This window comes from Lithobates pipiens, unplaced genomic scaffold, assembly GCF_037356315.1.
Source record: "Lithobates pipiens isolate NorthernLeopardFrog02 unplaced genomic scaffold, aLitPip1_a1.2 Scaffold_16, whole genome shotgun sequence".
Lineage (NCBI taxonomy): Eukaryota > Metazoa > Chordata > Amphibia > Anura > Ranidae > Lithobates > Lithobates pipiens.
The window spans coordinates 570548152-570568455 of NW_027507748.1; the positions used below are offsets into that span (position 1 = coordinate 570548152).

The window sequence follows — 20304 nt, forward strand, 5'->3', positions numbered from 1 at the left end:
ATGGCCAATGACTCCATAACCTTACCAATCATAGGCAACTATTATAAGAAGCTACAAAAAGAGCAACAGTAGTTCTGAAATTTTCCACCTGAATTGACAGAAATTTTCCACCTGAATTGACAAAGAAGGTCTAGTATTTAGCAGTGGCAGGACAATAAGAGGGGCAGGTAGTGAAATCAAATCCAAGGCCAAAGGCTAATTTGTTGTAAACTTCTGTTCCTCCAAGCTAACTAAGGATAAGCAGAAATGATATTCAGGACTGCATAGTATAGTCCTTTTGTGCACCAGCTATATCAATGTAGCACTGATTGAACTCTCCTTCCTCTTACATAAAAAAACATATACTGTCCCAAAGACCAGTTGTCATCTCTCCTTCCCACTGTGCCTTTATTTCAATTAGTAAACCTTATGAAATTACAATTTCACCCAAAGCTAGTATTTCAGATTTTGACATGCATTAGTAAGTTAAATGACCTGCTTATCTTTCTCGGAGAACCCAGTAGAGAGATTTCTCCAGTAGCCAACTGGCTTTACTCCTTACCATATTGATTTCTCTCTTGCAGCAAGATTCCAGTATTTTTTTTTGTTTGCTCCTACATTATGAAGAATCCTAAAATGGTCATAATATAATCAGACATTGTGACAATCATGCCATTCACATAGAAGTGGCAATCCTCATTTAGGAAAATCTTGTCTTGGAAGTGCCAAAGAAATAAAAGAAGCTACTACGCCCTTCGACTTTCCACTAGCTATGTACAACTGAGAGAGTATAAGGTGGGGGATGTCTATTAAGTTTATTCAGTTTTTACACCAAAGTGGATTTATTTTCTTTTGGATTGTGGAGAAAGAGTGCATGACAAACTACACAATGCATTGGTACTTCTTTATTTAGTGAAGCTTCATTTTTCATCATCCCTTCCCTTGCCCAAATTAAAGACATACAAAAAAAGTAAGACATCAAATTTATCAGTGCCTGTTTACTGCCACATTACTGCTGGTGATGGCGTCACTCTGCTACCTACGGTTTAAACAAAGCTAGCAGCCAGCATTTGCTTCGATTATTCAGAAATTAAGATGGGATACTTCGGTCAATTTACTTACTACATTGTATGGACTATATATTTTAGATAAAGATGTACTTAAAGGGTCAGTCAACCCAACAATGAAGTGTACAGCTGGTTGTATCACTTACTGGCTTTTCATGAGACTACAGAAATGAGATCTCTGTGCACCAAAGTCCACCAACTTGATGCTGCCTTTATTTTGGTGTTTCGATTTTTCTGATACATTTCTGAATACTAAAGAAGCATTAAGTTTGAATTTAAACCCATACATCAAATGTTTTTTGACACATGGACCACCATTTTTTTCTGCTTTCAATTAAATCATACTTGGTGCAAGATTAATCCACAAGCCCTTTTTTTCTGGGGTGACAATGCTTTCTCAGTTTAGCAGCTTCATTGTCCCCCTTTTCTGTGTGCTTCAAAGTTAGACTAGAGACAACTGTGCCGATACACAGTGTTGGCATGTTCTGCCACTGCAGTAAAACTGAAATTCTGCTGCTGTCAAAGTGCTTATATGTCCACAGGAAGTTCATGCAAAAGAGTCTACAGGAATTGCTCAGTGCAGGGAGCAAACATGAACATAGTAGAGTAAAAGTGTATTTTTTTTGTTTAAATAATGTTATACAGCTTTATTTACAGCGCATTTTTTGGTTAATTTAATTTTACATTAAGTCTCATTCTGCAGTAAAAAAATGCATGGCTTGAGAGTAGAATCAGGATTTATGAAGAATGTAGCAGGAATTACATTTTCTTGTTTGCCTTTTTTATGATTGCAGCCGAAATGCCACGGCATTTGAAGTAGACTAGGAAGTGTTTCTCTTGGCACAGAGGTTTGGCTGGAAGTGTTAAAGACCTCTGGTTAGCAGATTGTATAGCAGCAGACCCTTAGTGACCTAAGAAGCCAATGTTTGATCCAGCGCCATCTTTAACTGAAATATCTGTTTTTGGGTAGACTGACCCTTTCATTGAAAAGAAAGTTAGAAACCCTACAAAAACATAGCTTTGTAAAATCACCAGCCTCAGCAATTTGTTGCAAGTGGCTATATAAAAACAACTTGGCTTATCACAGCTTAAATATATTTATATGAAGGTTAGCCAAATGTTGCATAGAAGTGGTCAATATTTATTGCACACTGGAATGAGAATAGACAACTCATAATCTTATTGGTGTGTTATCATCTGAGATATACAGTTCACACTAAAGCGTTCTGGCATTTTTTTTAAAAATAAATAAAAAATAAATGATAAAGATGACAATGGCATACGCCAGAAGCTATTTTGTTTAATTTGTCATATTTTCCGTATTTACAAAAAAAAGTCAATAAAATAAAATGATATTTTACAGCATTTATAATATCCTCTTAAAAAGTTGAACCACACTTTTCAGCTTTTTGTGCTGTTTACAATGTAGCCTGTACACATGTATGGAGTTGATATATAATACATCCTATTTCAGCTGTAAATGGAGAGCAATAAATAGAAACACACTATGAAGTTAGAAACTGTTCCTTCTTCAGATTTTCCTTCGTTTAATGCTCACCTATGCCACTGCATTTGAAGTAGACTAGGAAGTGTTTCTCTTGGCACAGAGGTATGGCTGGAAGTGTTCAAGTGGGTTTCAACAGAAAATCGAGTCATGAACTAGTAAACAAATGAGTGTACAGTATGATATTTCATGCATTCTGTGTGTTGGTTAGATATCAGGTAATAATTTGGTCCACACCACAAACAGCTTTCTTCTTCGACCACATTTTACACCACACGATTCCATAGCATTTTTAGCAGCATCAGCTAATAAAATACAGAACACAGCAAGCTTTCCTTTTTTTTGCATAATGTTACTGCAGCACCAGCCAGGTGTCAAATGATATTTAAAAAATGAATATAAAAAAATAAAAAATAAAAACACATTCTTAATTTTCTGGTCTCCAACATTCTTAGTCATTAACACTTATAGTGAAAAAAACATAAAAATGTAATGTAATGAAGACAAATATGTGTAAAACAATATTTTCTTGCTATGAAATGTGTTGGAACTCATTACATTTCACAATGCATTTTTACACCTCAAGACCTTAAAACTTGTCATTTGAACTAAACCTTTTATTCTGACCATTGTCAAATTTGCCACTATAAACATGGTGGCAAATACATTTTTGTAAAAAAACATAAAAAATAAAGGAAAAAATACAACTCAAAGTTGAGGACAAAGTGAAACATGCCATTTAAAGTGCTAAGCTGTGAATTGTCCCAAGCGAAACAAAACAATCTTTTTTTGAAAACAATGCCTATACAAATGTATAAGCAAATTGCAAAAAACACATCCCAGTGCCACGATCTTTACTCAATTAAAGGCTTTTCTAAATATTGCAGCTTTGCTTCTGCTAAATATATGCCCTCTGTAGAATGAAGACTAAAAACATTGTAAAATACAAAAAGCTGAATTTCATAAGCCCTAGATTTTGGTTTACAGTGGCATAGTATATTAGAAGCTATTTTCTTGTTTTTTTATTACTATTTTTATAGTACCCCAGTAAAGGAAACCTTAAGCAGCAACTAGTTTCTTTTTTTCTCATTTTGTTTGTAATATGTGCAAAAGTGATGTTATTTAAAGAATTTTTCATAAACATACACAAATCTTTCTGTCTTGCTTTAATCCCTAACCATGACGTGTAAAAGTTTGAAGATTTGGTAAATATTGGTGAAGGGTATATATAAGTAGCCTCCAGATATAGTGTTCAGTATTCAGTGGAGTGCCTCAAACTTATGGCTATCCCACTGCAGTGGACAGAGAACTGATGTTTTGTGTTTTATGAGTCTTCATGCATGATTCCTGATCACAGCATGCCATCATGCAAGTCATTTCTATGCATTGAACGAGCACAATTTATTTAATTTTTTTTTCTTTTTGGAATTGGCCTGAGCAAATGCTCTTTAGCCAGAAAAATAACCCAATTTTCCCATCTCCCGAATCACATGAAGCCCATGTAGAAAAATTATGCAGATATATCAAATAAATTGTGACATGTGGCATGGGCTTAATGTTAAGTTGCTTTTGTTTTTTTAATTTTCCCAGATTTTTTGTGTTTTTTTTATTTTTTATTTTATTTTGTCTTGTTTTGCTGCTTGACTAAGGTAACATTGCAAATATAGTTTTGCATGAATAATTACATCCCTAAGTGGTGCTTTTTCTGATTTTTTTCAGAATAATATGAGAAAATAAACTCCATCTGGCTGCCTTGGAATTGGACTATTCCTTGCAGCTCTGGTCATTTCTCCTAAGTTGCATTGGTTGATGGGAGACATGCAGTACAACTTCCTCGTTTTTGTCCTTTAACCAGGTGGTGATTCACTGCCTTAAAATGCAACAATGTCATAATAAGCAGATTGTTTGGTATTGATCTTCAGATAAGTGTCTCCATAGCTGTTCTGCATTGATATAATTATTAAATTTGTAAACAATCTTTGCTTGCAAATGAGAAATGTTAACATTTTTTTCAACACTTGGATTCCCTGACAGATTTTTGTCTTTTCGCTCTTTCTCTCATTGCTTCTTGTATTCTTTCTTGTTTTTCCTTTTCAGGTTTAGTTACACTGTCATATGATGGCAGCGATGCTGTAGAAGGGGTGCCTTCTTTTCTGTCCATATTTGTTCCTCCATTTTCCATTTTAGTTGAGGAAGGTTTTCTACAAACAAAACCTCGTTTTGTTAAATGGCGTCTGTAGGCCTGCTGTATAACCACAGCTGATACATCCTCCTGTCTGCGCCTGAGCGTAGTGGTGATGGGCTCATAAGACACTTTTGAAGGGTTGGAAGCTACAAAGCGCTCTTCCATTTGCTGCCGCAACATATCTAGCTCCCCGCTCTCTCCAAGCACACGTTTGGTAAAGGCAAAGAGGATATCTAAACAATGGATTCTGTCACCACTCACCATAGGCAAATCCATGGCAATAAGTTCAATAGTGTTTGGCTTAGGAACTCTCAATGGATGCTCCAAGGCATCAGCAAAATCTGTGAGTTTACCGAACTGGATAAACTGGGTGGCATCGGGATCAAATTTCTCCCATATTTCATAAAATGTTTCAAAGTCATCCTCACTTAGAGGATCTGCGCTCTCTTCTGTGGCAACGCTAAAATTTTCTAGGATTATAGCAATATACATGTTTACCACTATGAGAAAGGAGATGATGATATAGCTGACAAAGAAAAAGATTCCTACAGAGGGGTTTCCACAATCACCTTGCATCGGACTTCCTGGATTCTCCTTCTTAGGATCACAGTCTGGGGGGCGGTTTAAGATGGGTAATAATAAACCATCCCAGCCAGCAGAGGTAGTGATCTGAAATAAACAAATCATGCTATTGCCAAAAGTCTCAAAGTTGAACATGTCATCTATCCCTGCTTCCTTCTTTACATAGGCAAAGTTCGACATTCCAAATATTGAAAATATAAACATAACGAGAAATAGTAGCAGGCCGATATTAAACAAGGCCGGTAAGGACATCATTAAGGCAAAAAGCAGGGTTCGAATTCCTTTGGCTCCTTTGATTAAGCGAAGTATACGACCAATACGAGCCAAGCGTATGACTCTGAAGAGTGTCGGGGACACAAAGTACTTTTCAATCAAATCAGCCAGAAACATACCTAGAGGGAAGAAAATGGATCACTTAGTACATAATATAAATGGCCGAAACCTTCACATTTTCAATTCAATTCATTTTTTGAAAAAACATATAAGGTGAAATTGTAAAACAAAGGAACTGAACTAACCTTTTTTTAAACATGGTCTTTACATGTTAAAATTACACTAAAAAATGTCTTTATTCTCCAAAGTAATAAGAAATATATATATATATATATTTCTTATTCAATTTTTTTTCTTTCCCATCCCTTTGACGGTGTGGCTATTTTTGACACACAATTTTCAATTCCACCATTCCCTATAAAAGCGCTTGTCCATGGTGTACAAGACTAGCCTAGCTCTGAGGAAGGGGGTGCACCCCCGAAATACATTAGCTGTACCCCGTGTTCTGTGCATGTCCATGCACTGTTTTTGGCCTTTTGTCAGTTGCATTTTGTGAGTATCCACTTTTATACGAAAATTTCTTCTTATTAAATTATCTCTGGTAATGCACTAGGTGTGCTCGCCTTCCATTTCTGTTTTTCTTGTAGTTCCTTTCAGATTACCCCATCTGAGGAAGGCAGCATCCACCTAGTTTTGGGATACCATATATACCTTTCACACCACCATTTTATCTGACATCTGTTACTCCACACCTTGACAGACCTATTATTGTGGAAAGTGACTGTTTTCTGGATGTAAACCCTCACATATACCCAGTGAAGTGAACAGCCTCAGATGATACACAGGGATAATTCAAATCTCCCTATATAAGTTTTACATGTATATCTGCTGTCTTCAGCTTTATATACTGTTTAGAAAGTTCAGATCATGTTAGGAGATTTTCTCTTTCTGGTTAGCACTACAGGTATACAGCCAAGACATCTGAATCAAAGAAAGGCACACACCCCCTCTCCTCATAGGTAGAGACTTTCAGCCCGGTTCGTTGAATAGTTCAGGGCTGTGCCAATCTATTTATAGCTCCCCCCCCCCAATATGTGACAGAGAACTTGACAGAGTTAGGCTCATAACTGAAGAACGGAGCAGGAGACAGCTACAGGACAGGGGATAACAAAACACTGCAGATATATGTGCCCAGCTCAAATTTCATGAATCAGGTTTACATCCAATTTAACACTACCGAGACACTAAAGTAACAATCTTTCATGTGTCATCAGGCAGAATGCAGAAAGAGGGCAATATGTCGGCCACAGGTGCACTCACAATGGAACAGATCAGAGCACAGTTCATAGCCTGTGCTCCAGACATGTGCTGTTGAAAGGCAGGCGGAGGCTGGAGTATTCATAGGTATGCTTACTATATTCAGTGACAGCAACATGATGGGGCAGTGGCAGCTGTGCAGGGCATGGTGATGCGGACAACCTGTGCCCTATCGTATGCAAACCTGTACCTGGAGGGTGTGGAAACATCATATTTTCATCTGAGAGCTTGTTGGTTTACCTGCACTACAAGTATATTGATGAAATAAGCCTTGCTGGAGGTAAAATGTCTTATCCCAATCCCAATCCCCTATGAATGCCAACATCATCCCGAAAATCTGAAAGTGATGTCAGTGCAACATTAGAAATTGCACAAACCTGAAAGTCACTTCACTCCGGTATCTGATCCCCCCAAGCCAGTGTGCCACAAGCTGGAATGCAGAGTCAAGAGGTAAAAAATAAGACTTCAACACTACGTGGCCAGAGGGGACCCAAACACCAACCAAATATCTTCTTTGTCTAGAGGATTTAGGGTGCCATATTTAAACCCATGCTTTTCCATCATTAGGTTATGCTGCCTATTTGGATACCGCTTTTTAGTCAGCACACCGCTGTGATTTTTTGTGTTAGGTGATTCTTCTTTGCCCTTGGGCGGGCAATATGTCCACATTGTGGCAGGGGTAAGTGAGACCTTTTTTATTTGCTATCCCTGATTTTATGGACAGATTACCTTTGTATTTTTGATTGATATGTGTTGAGTTGTTTCCTTTCTAGAACAAATTTAGTATTTTTGGTCAAGTATACACAAGGAGTTCATGGTCCTGATGAAGTGGATGTATCTGCTAAACGGGTAGACCATATACATTATTGTCCATATTTTAAGGGACATTTATGTGTGGTTTTGTACAATACCAATTACCTCCTATTTATATGTTCCAGGCAGCATAATTAAAGTCCCTAACTCAGTTTTTTTCTAACTATTTCAACTGTGTGCGCACATGAAACGTCAAAAAATTGCAATACCCCAAATTATCAGTAGACAAAGCTGCCTTTACAGTTCATCAGTTTAGAGTTGACCATAAATGAGGGACCTGGAATTATTTTGCACATTCCGACATGCACAGCTATACCCAATATGTGTTGTGCAGACGCTGTTTACATACATGCATGGGGAAACAGATACTTTAAATTTTTTATTACATTTTAACTTTAACACTTTTGAATTTTATTTTTTCACTTAATTTTATTTTCATTACAAGGGGCTAACAAGCCCCCTAAGTAGTCACACCGGGCAGATGGCAGGTACTCTTTATAGAGACATCAGAGGTCTAATAAGTTCCCCTGGGAACTTATTTCTACTAGATACGTACTATGTTCCAGGACGTTTAGTATTTCTTGTGGATATGTTCTTTTGAAGAACACACTTACTGGTCAGATCACCAGATTAAATTAGAAGAAGGAAAGCCTAAAATGAAAACAAATGCAGCCATCACATCTAAGTATTGGTAGCCTGCAATTTAATAAGTCTTCACTTTTAGGGTTTAATACCACTTTAGACCCAATTTGACCATTGGCCCTGGACGGTAGGTTCTGAGGGGTAGTACATTGACACCCAGGAAGACAGTGGCCCCACCCGATCGCTCTGTTCCACACGCCCGCTCCGCTCTCCTTATTCCACTATGTGGATGATATTACATGTAATGGCAAAGCAAAGCTGGCCGCCTGCCCATTCACTCCGTGGCTCCTCCTACATTGCTGCTGACAAGAAAAAATCAGCTGACAGGCTGATGGCCAACAGCGTGAAGGGGAGGAGCTTTCTGCTGAGCAGAGACCCCATGATGAAAGAAGGATCGCTATAGGCACGGCTGACACTGAGAGAAAGTAAGTGCCAGCGCCACTAATACCATCTCTGCCACCCCTGCCTGTGTCTAACCCCCTCCCTACCACCCCTGCCTGTATCTAACCCCCTCCCTACCGCCCCTGCCTGTGTCTAACCCCTTCCTACCACTCCTGCCTGTGTCTAAGCCCTCTCTACCACCCCTGACTGTGTCTAACCCCCTCCCTACAACCCCTGACTGTCTACCCCCCCTCACCACCACCAACACCGCCACCTTTGTCTGATCCCCACCATCACTGTTGCATGTAAATCTGACTTTTGATAAATGTAATTTTGGTTTTAATTGTCATGATAAAAAATTATTAATGTGACCGCCTTTTGGTGGGCCTGATTTATTTTTTTTGGAGGGGGAGGGGATAGCACTTCATTACTGGGCCCAGGAAGCACAATGTCTTGGGCCAGCCCTGACTAAAGGTTATGTTATAATGTGAGTTTGTGAATACTAAAAATGCACAAGTATTTATGCCATTGATGCAGCCAGCTGGAGTGGAAAAGTGAGTGTGTGTGTTTGTGTGTGAGTTTGGGGGTCCCATTTACCTTGTGATTTGTGAATGGAAATAAAGATCATCTGAACTACAAGGAGGTGTCTGTTAACTGAATTGTTTTCTAACTGATGAAATCATTACCTATAACGCATCCCCTGTACAAGACATAATAAAGATGGTACAGATTTATTTTATGTCTGTAAATATGATGTGGGGAAAATACAGGAATAGGAAGCCGAAGTAGAATTATAACATAAAAGAAGTAGTAGGTATCCAAGCTGTAGCCTGGGACTGAGCAAGTGGCCTGGCAGTTGTCTAGAGGTCAGCTTAAATGCCAGTCTTTTGGTACACTCCCGACACCGCAAGAAACAAGAAGACAGAATAAGTAATGAAAAATTGCATAGTATTAGCCTTTAACAGTATGCCATTTCTGTAGTTTACATATCTCTATAGATGTGAATAAAGGGCAGGGTTATAACTGTTGGACAAAACTATACTGTGTGTAGTGGCTAATTTGTTGCATGAAGCATACGTTATCAGGCCATTTTCTGGTGTTTTTTTTTTTTTTTTCTACAGGCCTAAAGTTTAATATTTTCTTTTGGCCACTTGATTAATCCAAAAGCAACAACTATTAAACAGTTCACCTCCGAAAGCATTTGTTCCCTTTTTGGATACTAGTTCAAATTTTTATTTTGGCTAGAAGATTACTTAAAACACCTAAAATATTGTACATATTCTGAAAGCAAAGGCACATTAGGAAAAATATGGTAGTTGCAAAAGTCTATTTTGCATGATTATTGCGTAGCTGTTTATTAAATCTATATTTTCAGTAAAAATGTATGAATTTTAGTGTACACAAACACAATATAATTGTTTATTTTTTGTAAAAAAACAAAATACTAACTTGTCAAGTAAATTAATATTAATTATGTCAAGCACAAAAACTGTGTGTGCACATGAAGCATCAAAAAATTGTGGTACCCAAAATTATCAGTAGGCGAAGCTGCCTTTAAAGTTCATCAGTTTAGAGTTAACCATAACTGAGGGACATGGAATTATTTCCTGCACTCTGGCATACACAGCTATACCCAATATGTGTTGTGCAGATACTGTTTACATACATGCATGGGGAAACGGAGATACTTTACATTTTTTTTTTTTTTTTTTAACTTTAACACTTTTGAATTTTATTTTTATCACAAGGGGGCTAACAAGCCTCCTGTGTAGTAGCACTGACAGATGACAGGTACTCTTTATAGACACCTCAGAGATCTAATGTCTAGCCTGACCTCAGCTCCAGCTGATTGAGTACAGGATTTTGATGGCTCTGAACTTGGAAGTACTCATAGCTGAGTGTTTTTATAGTTACACTCTTCAGAGGGGTATAGATGTTTCTTAATGTCCTCCTGCTCTCCATCATTTACTGTAATTCTGATTAGATAGACACCAGGAATCACGAGGGGGAGGGAAGGAGTGGGGGAATCCCACAAAAGATACTTGGCATCCTATAAAAGTGATTTTGGGGGCAGGGTACCCCCAAGGTCTTGAAATCATTAATGTTTAATAAAAACTAAAAAATACAGTGTCTCAAGTTCCTAATAGTGTTGGGCGAACTGTTCGGCCTGAGCATGAGTGCAGGCTGCAACATTGGTTGCACAGTGCATTCTGCGCCCTGATTGGGCAAAAGCTGGTTGTTAAGGAGTGGGGCCGGGCAGCGTCATCAGCTGTCAATGAGCTTCCCCGCTGACAGCTGGACAAGAAAATTGTAAAAAAAAGTACAATAAAAATGAAAAATGTATTTAAATATAGCGCATGGGGGTCCCCTTAGTCTGCCTGTAAAGTGGCGCATCTGTAGTATGCGCAGAACATGCTGCAGCAAAAGTAACAGAGCCTCCTGCCCCAAAGCACCCTCCTATGTTGAGGGCATGTGGCCTGGTATAGTTCAGGGGGGGCTCACTCGTCCCCCACCCTTTTCCTGACATGCCAGGCTGCATGCTCGGATAAGGGTCTGGTATGGATTTTGGGGGAGACCTCACACCTTATTTTGGCATGAGGTTCCCCTTAAAATCTATACCAGACCCAAAGGGTCTGACTGGAGGGGGACCCTACGCTATTTTTTTTCTTTATTGTTACCAGCAATTGTAACTGTGAGCCATTTTAAATATGATTTGACTTGTTTTTTTGTTTTGTTTTTAGAGATGTCATTTTTGCTGCAGCATGTTCCATGCATGCTACAGATGCGCCACTTTATAGGAAAACTAAGGGGATCCCCATGCACTATATTTAAATTAATTTTTCATTTTTATTGTTGCCTTTTAAGCATCATTAAAATCACTGCTCCTAAAAAAAAAGATTGTTTTAAAAAAAAATTGTATATATGTTCCCCAGGTCAGTACCTGGACCCCCATACCACTTTTATGGCCAATAACTTGAATATAAGCCTTAAGAATGGGCACTTCTGATTTTTCCTGTTCGGCTTATATAGACTTCAATGGGGATAGCCACTCGGGTTAGAAGTTCTCTAACCTGGGTGTTGGGCCCATCTCTAGATCCTAAAGTGAATTTGCCTTCTGTTATGCTAATATTGTTCTGCATTAACAGTAAATACGTCTATAATTATCAAAAATATTACACTTACCAACAATAGAAAGAATTACTACAACAAAGTCAAAAATATTCCATCCGATGGTAAAGTAGTAATGTCTCAGTGCAAACAGCTTCAACACACACTCCGAGGTAAAAAAGGCAATAAAAACCACATTAACCCAATACAAGACATTCTCAGCATAGTCAGTCTGATCATCCGTTTCCACCATCATGGTGACCATGTTCAGACAGATGAGAATCATGATGATTATATCAAATGCTTGTTGGGTGATCAAATCAAAGATGGCACCTTGGCATCTATTCTGTTTAAAAAAAGAAAATGTAAACATTAATGAAAGCCAGATAAACGAGTAAATAAATGCTTCAAAACACTACTTTCTCAACACATGGCATTAAGAATCCAGAACAAAAGGCAGTGGTTAACGGAATTCAGTACATAAAACATTAAACATAGGTTTTCTTTAATAAGGTTAGGTTGGGTTCTACATTAACAATAAATGTCTGTAACTTATAGAGCTTTTTTCAGACAAACATATTGTTATGTGTATGCACAAGTTGAAGCCTCTACATAAATCAACAACACTGGAGAATTTGGCTGGGAAGTCTGGCGTCTGCCTGGAGGAGGGCACATGGTCATCTGTGGGGGGGGGCCTCCTTCAGGCTTACCTGGTAAAGACTTTTACCTGGTAAACTTCAGGGTAAAAGTTTTAGACCAGTTCCAGAAAATGATTGAGAAGGAGCTAACTAGGTTATCAGGTCACACCATAAATAAGGGGTTTTCAATAAATTACAATCTCACAGAAGGGGAACGCCTGGCTCTGAAAACCCTCAGCGATGATCCCTCTCTGTCAGAGCCTCTTTGAATTAAAAATTTGGATATATAACTTCTCTAATTTTTAAACTATGAAACAGGGTAAAAGGGAAACTAGTTTAAATTTTAGGTAGGCTAAAATACAAGGCTGAGTTAATGTTTACCAGTATCAGAGTTACATACCAGGGAAACTGGTTATGGAACTGGAAATGTTTGTTCTGCAAGCAAGTTGTGTGCAAGTCAATTAAAGTCATTGACTCTCTGAACTAAGAACAATGTAAATATTTACTCCTTGCAAGATGGTACCTAGTGCGGGAGCGCCTCTTTAAACTGTACCCCTGCTTCAGGGGCTGTGGCCAGTTGGGATCCATTCTTCATTTATGATGGACTTGTCCTCAGGCCCATTGTTTTTGGATATGGGTTCATGCCTTAATTTACTCATTCACTATGGTCAATATTAGCAAAAACCCTCGAATATCATTGCTTAACAAACCTGTGGAAAAAATCCAGCGATCCACACAGACCTTAATATACTACATGTTTTTAGGAGCCAAAATAGCAATTGCTACTGCTAGGAAAAGACCAGTAGTTGACCTAGCTTTAATGTAGCAAAAGCTAACCAGGATAATGCTCCATGAAAAAATGGTTAGTGTCCTCCTGGAAAAAAAATACATCTGTTTGAAAAGGTATGGTCCCTTGGCTTTCTTACCTACAGGTAGCGGATACTCAAGGTTAACATTGGATCGGTGGTAGGGTGGATTCCTGGATTGGTAAGGTCTCACTTCTCTACTCTTTTCTCTGGTTGTCTTATTTTTCTTCTCTTTACTTGCTTTTTCTATCTCTCTCCTTAGGCGCAGTATTGGTCTTTTAGTTGGCTCTCTGTCCCTTTGTCGCTTCTTAGGGTTTTTACTCAGGGTTTTTTATATGACAAGTGATTTTACAGGATACTATATTGATATATTTGACCTAATTATTTGTTGCTACCAGAGTAAGATAAACAAGTCTAGGGTTAGGCGCTATAGTGGTTCCTATGTTAGACATAGATAATTTATTATGGTCATAGCCTGCTCAAGTGGAAGGGTGCGTGGGTGTAGCCCTGCTTGACCCCTTTGCTGAGCCTACAATGTTGGCCTGAAGGCCCATAACATGTTTGCCCTCTTCCTGGCATATAGCTGAACCTGTATTGCTATATGGGACTCTTTACAGTTAACCACATTGTTGAAGTTCCTGGTACCTAACAATGGACTTTTCACAGGTTTTTGCCTTAAACCCTTATCCTTGTCACTATTTTCTTGTCAATTGATTTTGATGACAGTGTCATTATGCAATTTCTTTTGTTACATTATAACATGTTTTTTTATTGTCATTTAAAAACTGAATAAAAAGATTGAAACAGAAAAGATTTACTCCACGAACAAGGTAAACCACCAGTTTATTATTGGTTGTACACAATGTCAGCTGGCATTGCATTGTTTTGGCAATGAGAAATCAATAAATGTTGTTTGACCAGCAGAATGAAACAGGACTTCTTGTATAGTGTAAAGTCCATTGTTTCACTTGTGGACAAAACTATTAACAAGCCAGAGAAGGAACATAAGAGACAACTCAACTAACAAAATTAAATACTGAAATATTCTACAAATGAGAATGGAACCTTTCCATATTTCAATATTGTTCAAACAAGATAAAGTAATTGAATCTCATGGACTCTAGTGCAAGTCATAAGATATTATGACACTGTTTTAATATATGTACTGTTTATACAAGGCATAATGGCCTCAAAAAAAATCCAATCATGATTAAGATAAAAATACTAAATCTATGTTTTTCTCTGTAATCATCATCATAAGAAACATGTGTTTTTAATAATCGACAGATTAATATTTGCCAGCACACCATGGATCTTCATATGCATCCAAAGCTTTTATTGCAGAGAGATCACATTGCAAAAGAACAAGTGCAAAGGGGTCCTTCCTGGCTCCAAAATGCAGATCTATCTGCAATAAAAGCTTTGGACTGCATATGAAGATCCACGGTATGCTGTGAATATGTGCTTTGATCTGTGAAAAATCCAGTATCCACCTGGTAATCATTACAACACCCGCTACAGATACACTCTGTATAAAATGTAATTTAAAGCAATCTAAGGATAAAATTGGGATTTATCCTATAAACATGAGATCCAATAAATCCCTTTTTTCCCAAAAACCTATAGGGATTTCTAATCTTAAGCCCCATACACACTATCAGTTTTTCCTTCAGGTTTACCAAAACCATATATAATATGAGGTCAAACCTTAGGAGTTTCAATTTGTATGCAATCAGGCAGGCCTTTGCACTACATGGTTTTGGTAAACCTGAAGGAAAAACTGATAGTGTGTATGGGGCTTTAGAGTGCCATTTAATGGTCAAGTAAGTTATTTATTATGCAAGCAAATGGTTAATTGATAGATTTAGATTTAGATTTAGAAGTGAGTAAACATTTACAACCCTAGGTTAAAATAGTTTTTGGTTGAAAAATAAGAGCGCGACACATATTCCATCATAGAGACATCTTTCACCATACACAGAAGATCCCCCAGAAAAGACAGTTATCATCCATCTCCAAAGACAGACTCCATCTTGCTTGATCCAGCTTCACCCATCGATAATGATTTTGAAGAGTTGGTCGGCAACCAACAGTGTGCTATAATTTTATGATTCTTGTTTTGTTGAATTCATTTTCCAGTTGCAATAGTTTTTACTATTTCATTTGATATTCTCCTCATGATACCCTAACACCTAGGGATTTGATTATTATATTTCAGCCGTATTGACATAACTCATAGATGGACTCTGCCCTTTAATCTGGCTGCAGTGAAATTACAGATATAATAATAGATATAACAAATGGAGATTATCTGCCAGGTTTAGTTATAATCAGTTAGGGGATCTACGAGAGGAGCTTTATGTTTTGATTTAATCTAGTGACTACATATGTTTTAGCGTGGTAAGTTGGGGAATAAATTGTTCTACTTTTATTTGTGTTTGCTAAGTGACTCAATTGTAAAATAAATCCTAATTTATTTTTCTAGTTTCATTGTCCATACTTTCACATAATTGTACTTTTTCTTAAAAAATATCTACATAGAGGAGGGAATCTCAGGGACAATTAAATGGTCAGCTTAATTATTTTTAATAATTAATTTTTGTATTGGAGGTACTGTTATACACTGATCAATTAAACAATCAATATTGCTGACTTAATTAATCATTCAAACATGCTTCCTGACACTGATATAGTCATTAAATATTTGGATAAGGGTGGTCTGGTGGTAGTTCAAAAATCTGCAAATGTAAAGCTGAAGCCACCAGGCAATTGTCTGATGAACAGACATATGCTAAATTAAAAGCAAATCCCACAATAAAGTTTAAAAGTGCCCTGACCACAGTCATACAGAAAGGTGTTAACTTAGGGGTCCTTTCTAAACAGGACGGTGAAGCCTTGATTCCATCCACACCAATTACCCCAGTCTTCTATTACCTTCCTAAAATCCACAAGGGGTTAGGTCTATAGTAGGTGGAATAGGCTCTTTGAATGAATGCATCCGATTATTGGGTGGATTACCAACTTCAGCCCCAAGTAAAAGAACTCCCTAGCTATCTAAGATACAAAACCACTGTTAAAAATATGTCAGGATTTGGCCTGGGAGAAGGGGAATATGTGATGTGTCCAGCTTATACTCTTCAATACCCCATTATTTGGGCTTGAGGGCTGTATCTTTTTTATCTGGACCATCACAGTGATTACACTTTGATCCACAGAGAGTACATCTTGGAGTGCTTAGAATATTTGTTGATGCAAAACTTTTTTACTTTTGACAGGGACTTCTACCTCCAGACATGCAGGGCAGCTATGGGCGCTCATTTTTTACCCTCTCTAGACAACCTTTATATAAGTTGATGGGAGAGGACCCACATCTTTGGAGGTATGAACCCTTTTAGGACGCACATTAAATGTTATCATTGCTTTTTTGATGACTTAATATTTGTGTTGGCTGGTGGTCTGTGGAGTTTTGCAGATCTGAATGATAACCCTTTAAATCTTAAGTTCACTGGACATCAGAGTTAGGATTCGGGACCTTTCCTTGATGTGGTTCTTAAGGGGAAATAGAGCAGATCTCTTCTGGCCTGTATAGAAATCCCCTCTCTAATAACACAGTCCTGGGAACTGACTCTGGATACCCTGACCATACTAGTAGTGGCATACCAGTGGGTCAATTTCTCAGGCTTCGCAGGATTTGTTGCGACAAAAAAGATTTTGATAAAGAAAGCTGCATGCATGTACGAGCGGTTTAGTCAGGCAATGGGGAAACTCTGAGCCCATATTGAAAATAGCCACAAATATAGCCAGAACAGCACAGAGAGGCCAGCTATTACAGAAAAACACCAGTGTTTTCTATGCCATATAGCCTGGACTATAATAAAGTATACAAAATAGTGGAACCTTTCAGCCTTGCAAATCCAAGGAATTGAGAAGGTGTTGACTCCTTTAGACTCTTGTATAAACAAGAGGTTGTCTGGATTTTCTCCCTTCAAACTAGAATTCCAGCAGCTCTGATAAAATGAACGGTTAGTTCATTAAACATATACTGTATCCCGCAATGGTTGCTAAATTTCCAAATTTAAGCCTCCCGTTCTTTAAATTTCTCCAAATCAGACACTTTCTGACTTCAGCGAAACCACTTTCACAATGGCATCTAACCCCCTTCGAAACATTATGTAATAGCTCGGAACCCCAAAAACACTTGATCTCGCTTATTACAAAACTATTGAGCTCTGACATCTCACCACATAAGCCTACTCTACAGCTCTGGGAAAAGGACCTAACGACCACATTGACTGATGATAACTGGAGTATGATCTACGAACATACACACAAGGGCACACTTAATGTGTCGGTGCAAGAAAATAGATACAAGATCTATTCCAGATGGTACCGCACTCCTGACAAAGTACATAAAATTTTCTCAGAGGTTCCCCCAACATGCTGGAGATGCCAAGCTGCCCTGTTCCTTCCTGCATATTTGTTGGGATTGTCCGTTACTCCAACCATACTGGAGAGAGGTCCATCGTACCATAATCAAAGTCACTACACACCACCCAGAATTCTCCCCAGCTCAATACCTACTGCATCACACACCCCTATCGAAAAGAACTTATTGGAAATCACTACTTTTACACATGATTAACGCGGCTACCCAATGTATCCCCAGACACTGGAGATCCACAACACCTCCGACTATTGAGGAATGGTATAGACAAATTAACAGAACGGAAGAAATGGAAAGACTGGTTCACCAGGCACATGACAGACATTCTACATTCACCAACACTTGGGCCTGTTGGATACATTTTAAAGCTTCCATGAACCAAACTTCCACTATCACCTTATGGCCGCCTTGATGTAAGGCTGAGATAGATGACATGAAATTACTGCTCAGGTTTAGTCTTCCCTTTACCCCTCCTTGTTGCTCCCTGCTCATACCCTTACCCCATCCTCTCCTCTAGAAGGCTTAGCCCCCTTCCCCACTCTCCCTTACACTTTATCTCCACTTGAATCGAAGGGTCATATCCTTCATCATGCTTCTATGGGAAAAAGCTTTTTACTTATGTTAACAAAGCAAAACTTAGATGCGTCCATTGGATTATGATTTGGTTTGACCTACTTCTTCAACTATGTCAAGTCTCCAAATGAACAACTCTATTCGATTGATAGTACCTTCCCATCCACAGTGTGCTCCCCCTTGGGGTGGATGGCTTGCCTGGAGACTGGACATAGCTGCGGTTGACCACCTATAGATACATCCCATTGTGCCTGTGTATCCGCACACACACCTGACCTGAGCTTTTGCCTGAAACAGGATATGCTACATAGGCTTCTGTCTCCTGTATTCCAGGTAATAATTGCAGAATCCCACAGTTAACTTTGAAATATAGGTTATCTCCCCTTGGGGCGTCTAGGCTATCTACTTTTGTAGTCCATTAATATAGGCACGTGCTAACTTAATCGATTGTTCGCTTAACCGGACAACAATGGTTTTGATATGTTGTTTTTCCCTTCTTTTTCTCTTTTTGCCTTATTCTGTATGCTATATATGGATTTAAGCTAAACTGTTGTTAATTGATCAGTATTTTCTTGTAGTACTGCTCCATGGTTTAGTACTTTGTACAAGCTTACAATATGTGTCATTTGTAATTTTCACAATCATTTTCAATAAACTTCTTTGAGGAAAAACATATACTGTATAACTATAGAAACAGTAGAACCAATGTCCCATTGGGGCTTTACAATTATTTACATGTTTTTAGGTTTGCTAATGCTGTAGTAATTTTTAGAATTTGGTTATAGTTTTTGTTTTTTCTTTGTTTGTTAATTATTTGCACCTGTGTGGTATGCCTGTGTAGGGGTAACAGGTGCATTGATCAGAGGGCAGCTCAGGTGTGAAGGAGCACCATTCTCCCTTTCTCCCGTGTGTACATTGCACTGTTGCGGCGTTAATGTACTGTATATGATATAATAAAGAGTTGCCTGAAGTTAAAGGGAGTCCAGCTGTCTGGATATTTTTCTCTTATTTGTGGACAGCGAACGGGCTGGGCTGGCATCCCTGTTGTGCTGAAGAAAAATACTAATTTGCCACCTTACCTGAAGCAGTATCTGTATAGTGTTCTCTCCAGGTACTCTGCAAGCTGCCCCTGCCCTTGGAAAAAATAGAATCCTTTGACGGGTAAAGCAGCTCTTCTATATGTGCTTTATCTGTGTTTTTAGCTGGTTGCCTAATGTTTTGAACTAAGTAGCATACAGTGTCTTGCAAAAGTATTCACCCCCCTTAGCTTTTTATCTATTTTGTTACATTACAGTCTTTACTTCATTTTTTAAAATCTAAATTATATGTGATGGATCAGAATACAATAGTCTAAGTTGGTAAAGTAAAATTTGAAAAATATATACATAAAACTATTTTTCAGAAATAAAAAATCGATAATTGGCATGTACGTATGTATTCACCCCCTTTGTTATGAAGCCCATAAAAAGCTCTGGTGCAAAGCTCTGGTGCAAATAGAAAGAACATGGCACAACAGCAAACCTGCCAAGAGACGGCTGCACACCAAAACTCATGGACCGGGCAAGCAGGGCATTAATCAGAGAGGCAGCACAGAGACCTGGAGGAGACTGGAGTATCTGTTGTGGCAGCAGGCAGGTAAAATCACCTGGTTGTATCCAGGATGGTAAATATGTGTGTCCTAGATTCAGGCTTTATGCAGACTTTTACAATTAGAGGGGAAGAGTTAATGAGCCCAGCTGAAGTAAGTGGGCTCATTAAGGCCTCTACAAAAAACCCCAGCATGCATAGGGAGATGCTCCATCCTGGAACCAGTTTTGTGTTGTATAGACTGGGGAGTGTGTCACCTGTACTGTGCGGTGAGTTAACGCCTGTGTGGCAAAACCTTTACAACAAAGGCAGGGACTGGTACAGCACAAGGCTGCACCCAGTTGTTAGACAGGGAGTCTACGCGTGTAGTTAGAGGTCAAGCTGACCAGGATTTATTTTCTTGTT

The 20304-nt window shown here is 38.4% G+C and overlaps 1 protein-coding gene across 5 annotated transcripts in view; it reads right to left on the reverse strand.

The window, feature by feature from the left end:
* Window positions 1-869: 869 nt before the first annotated feature.
* SCN8A (sodium voltage-gated channel alpha subunit 8) overlaps window positions 870-20304 on the reverse strand; it is a 323320-nt gene continuing 303885 nt past the window's right edge. For all 5 annotated transcript variants that reach the window (XM_077483715.1, XM_077483713.1, XM_077483711.1 and 2 more), the window contains 2 exons: window positions 11927-12197; window positions 870-5709 (listed from right to left, as the gene is read on the reverse strand). In XM_077483715.1, the coding sequence (XP_077339841.1) occupies window positions 4562-5709; window positions 11927-12197 (1419 nt within the window). In that variant the 3' untranslated portion in view covers window positions 870-4561. The remainder of the gene's footprint in view (window positions 5710-11926; window positions 12198-20304) is intronic.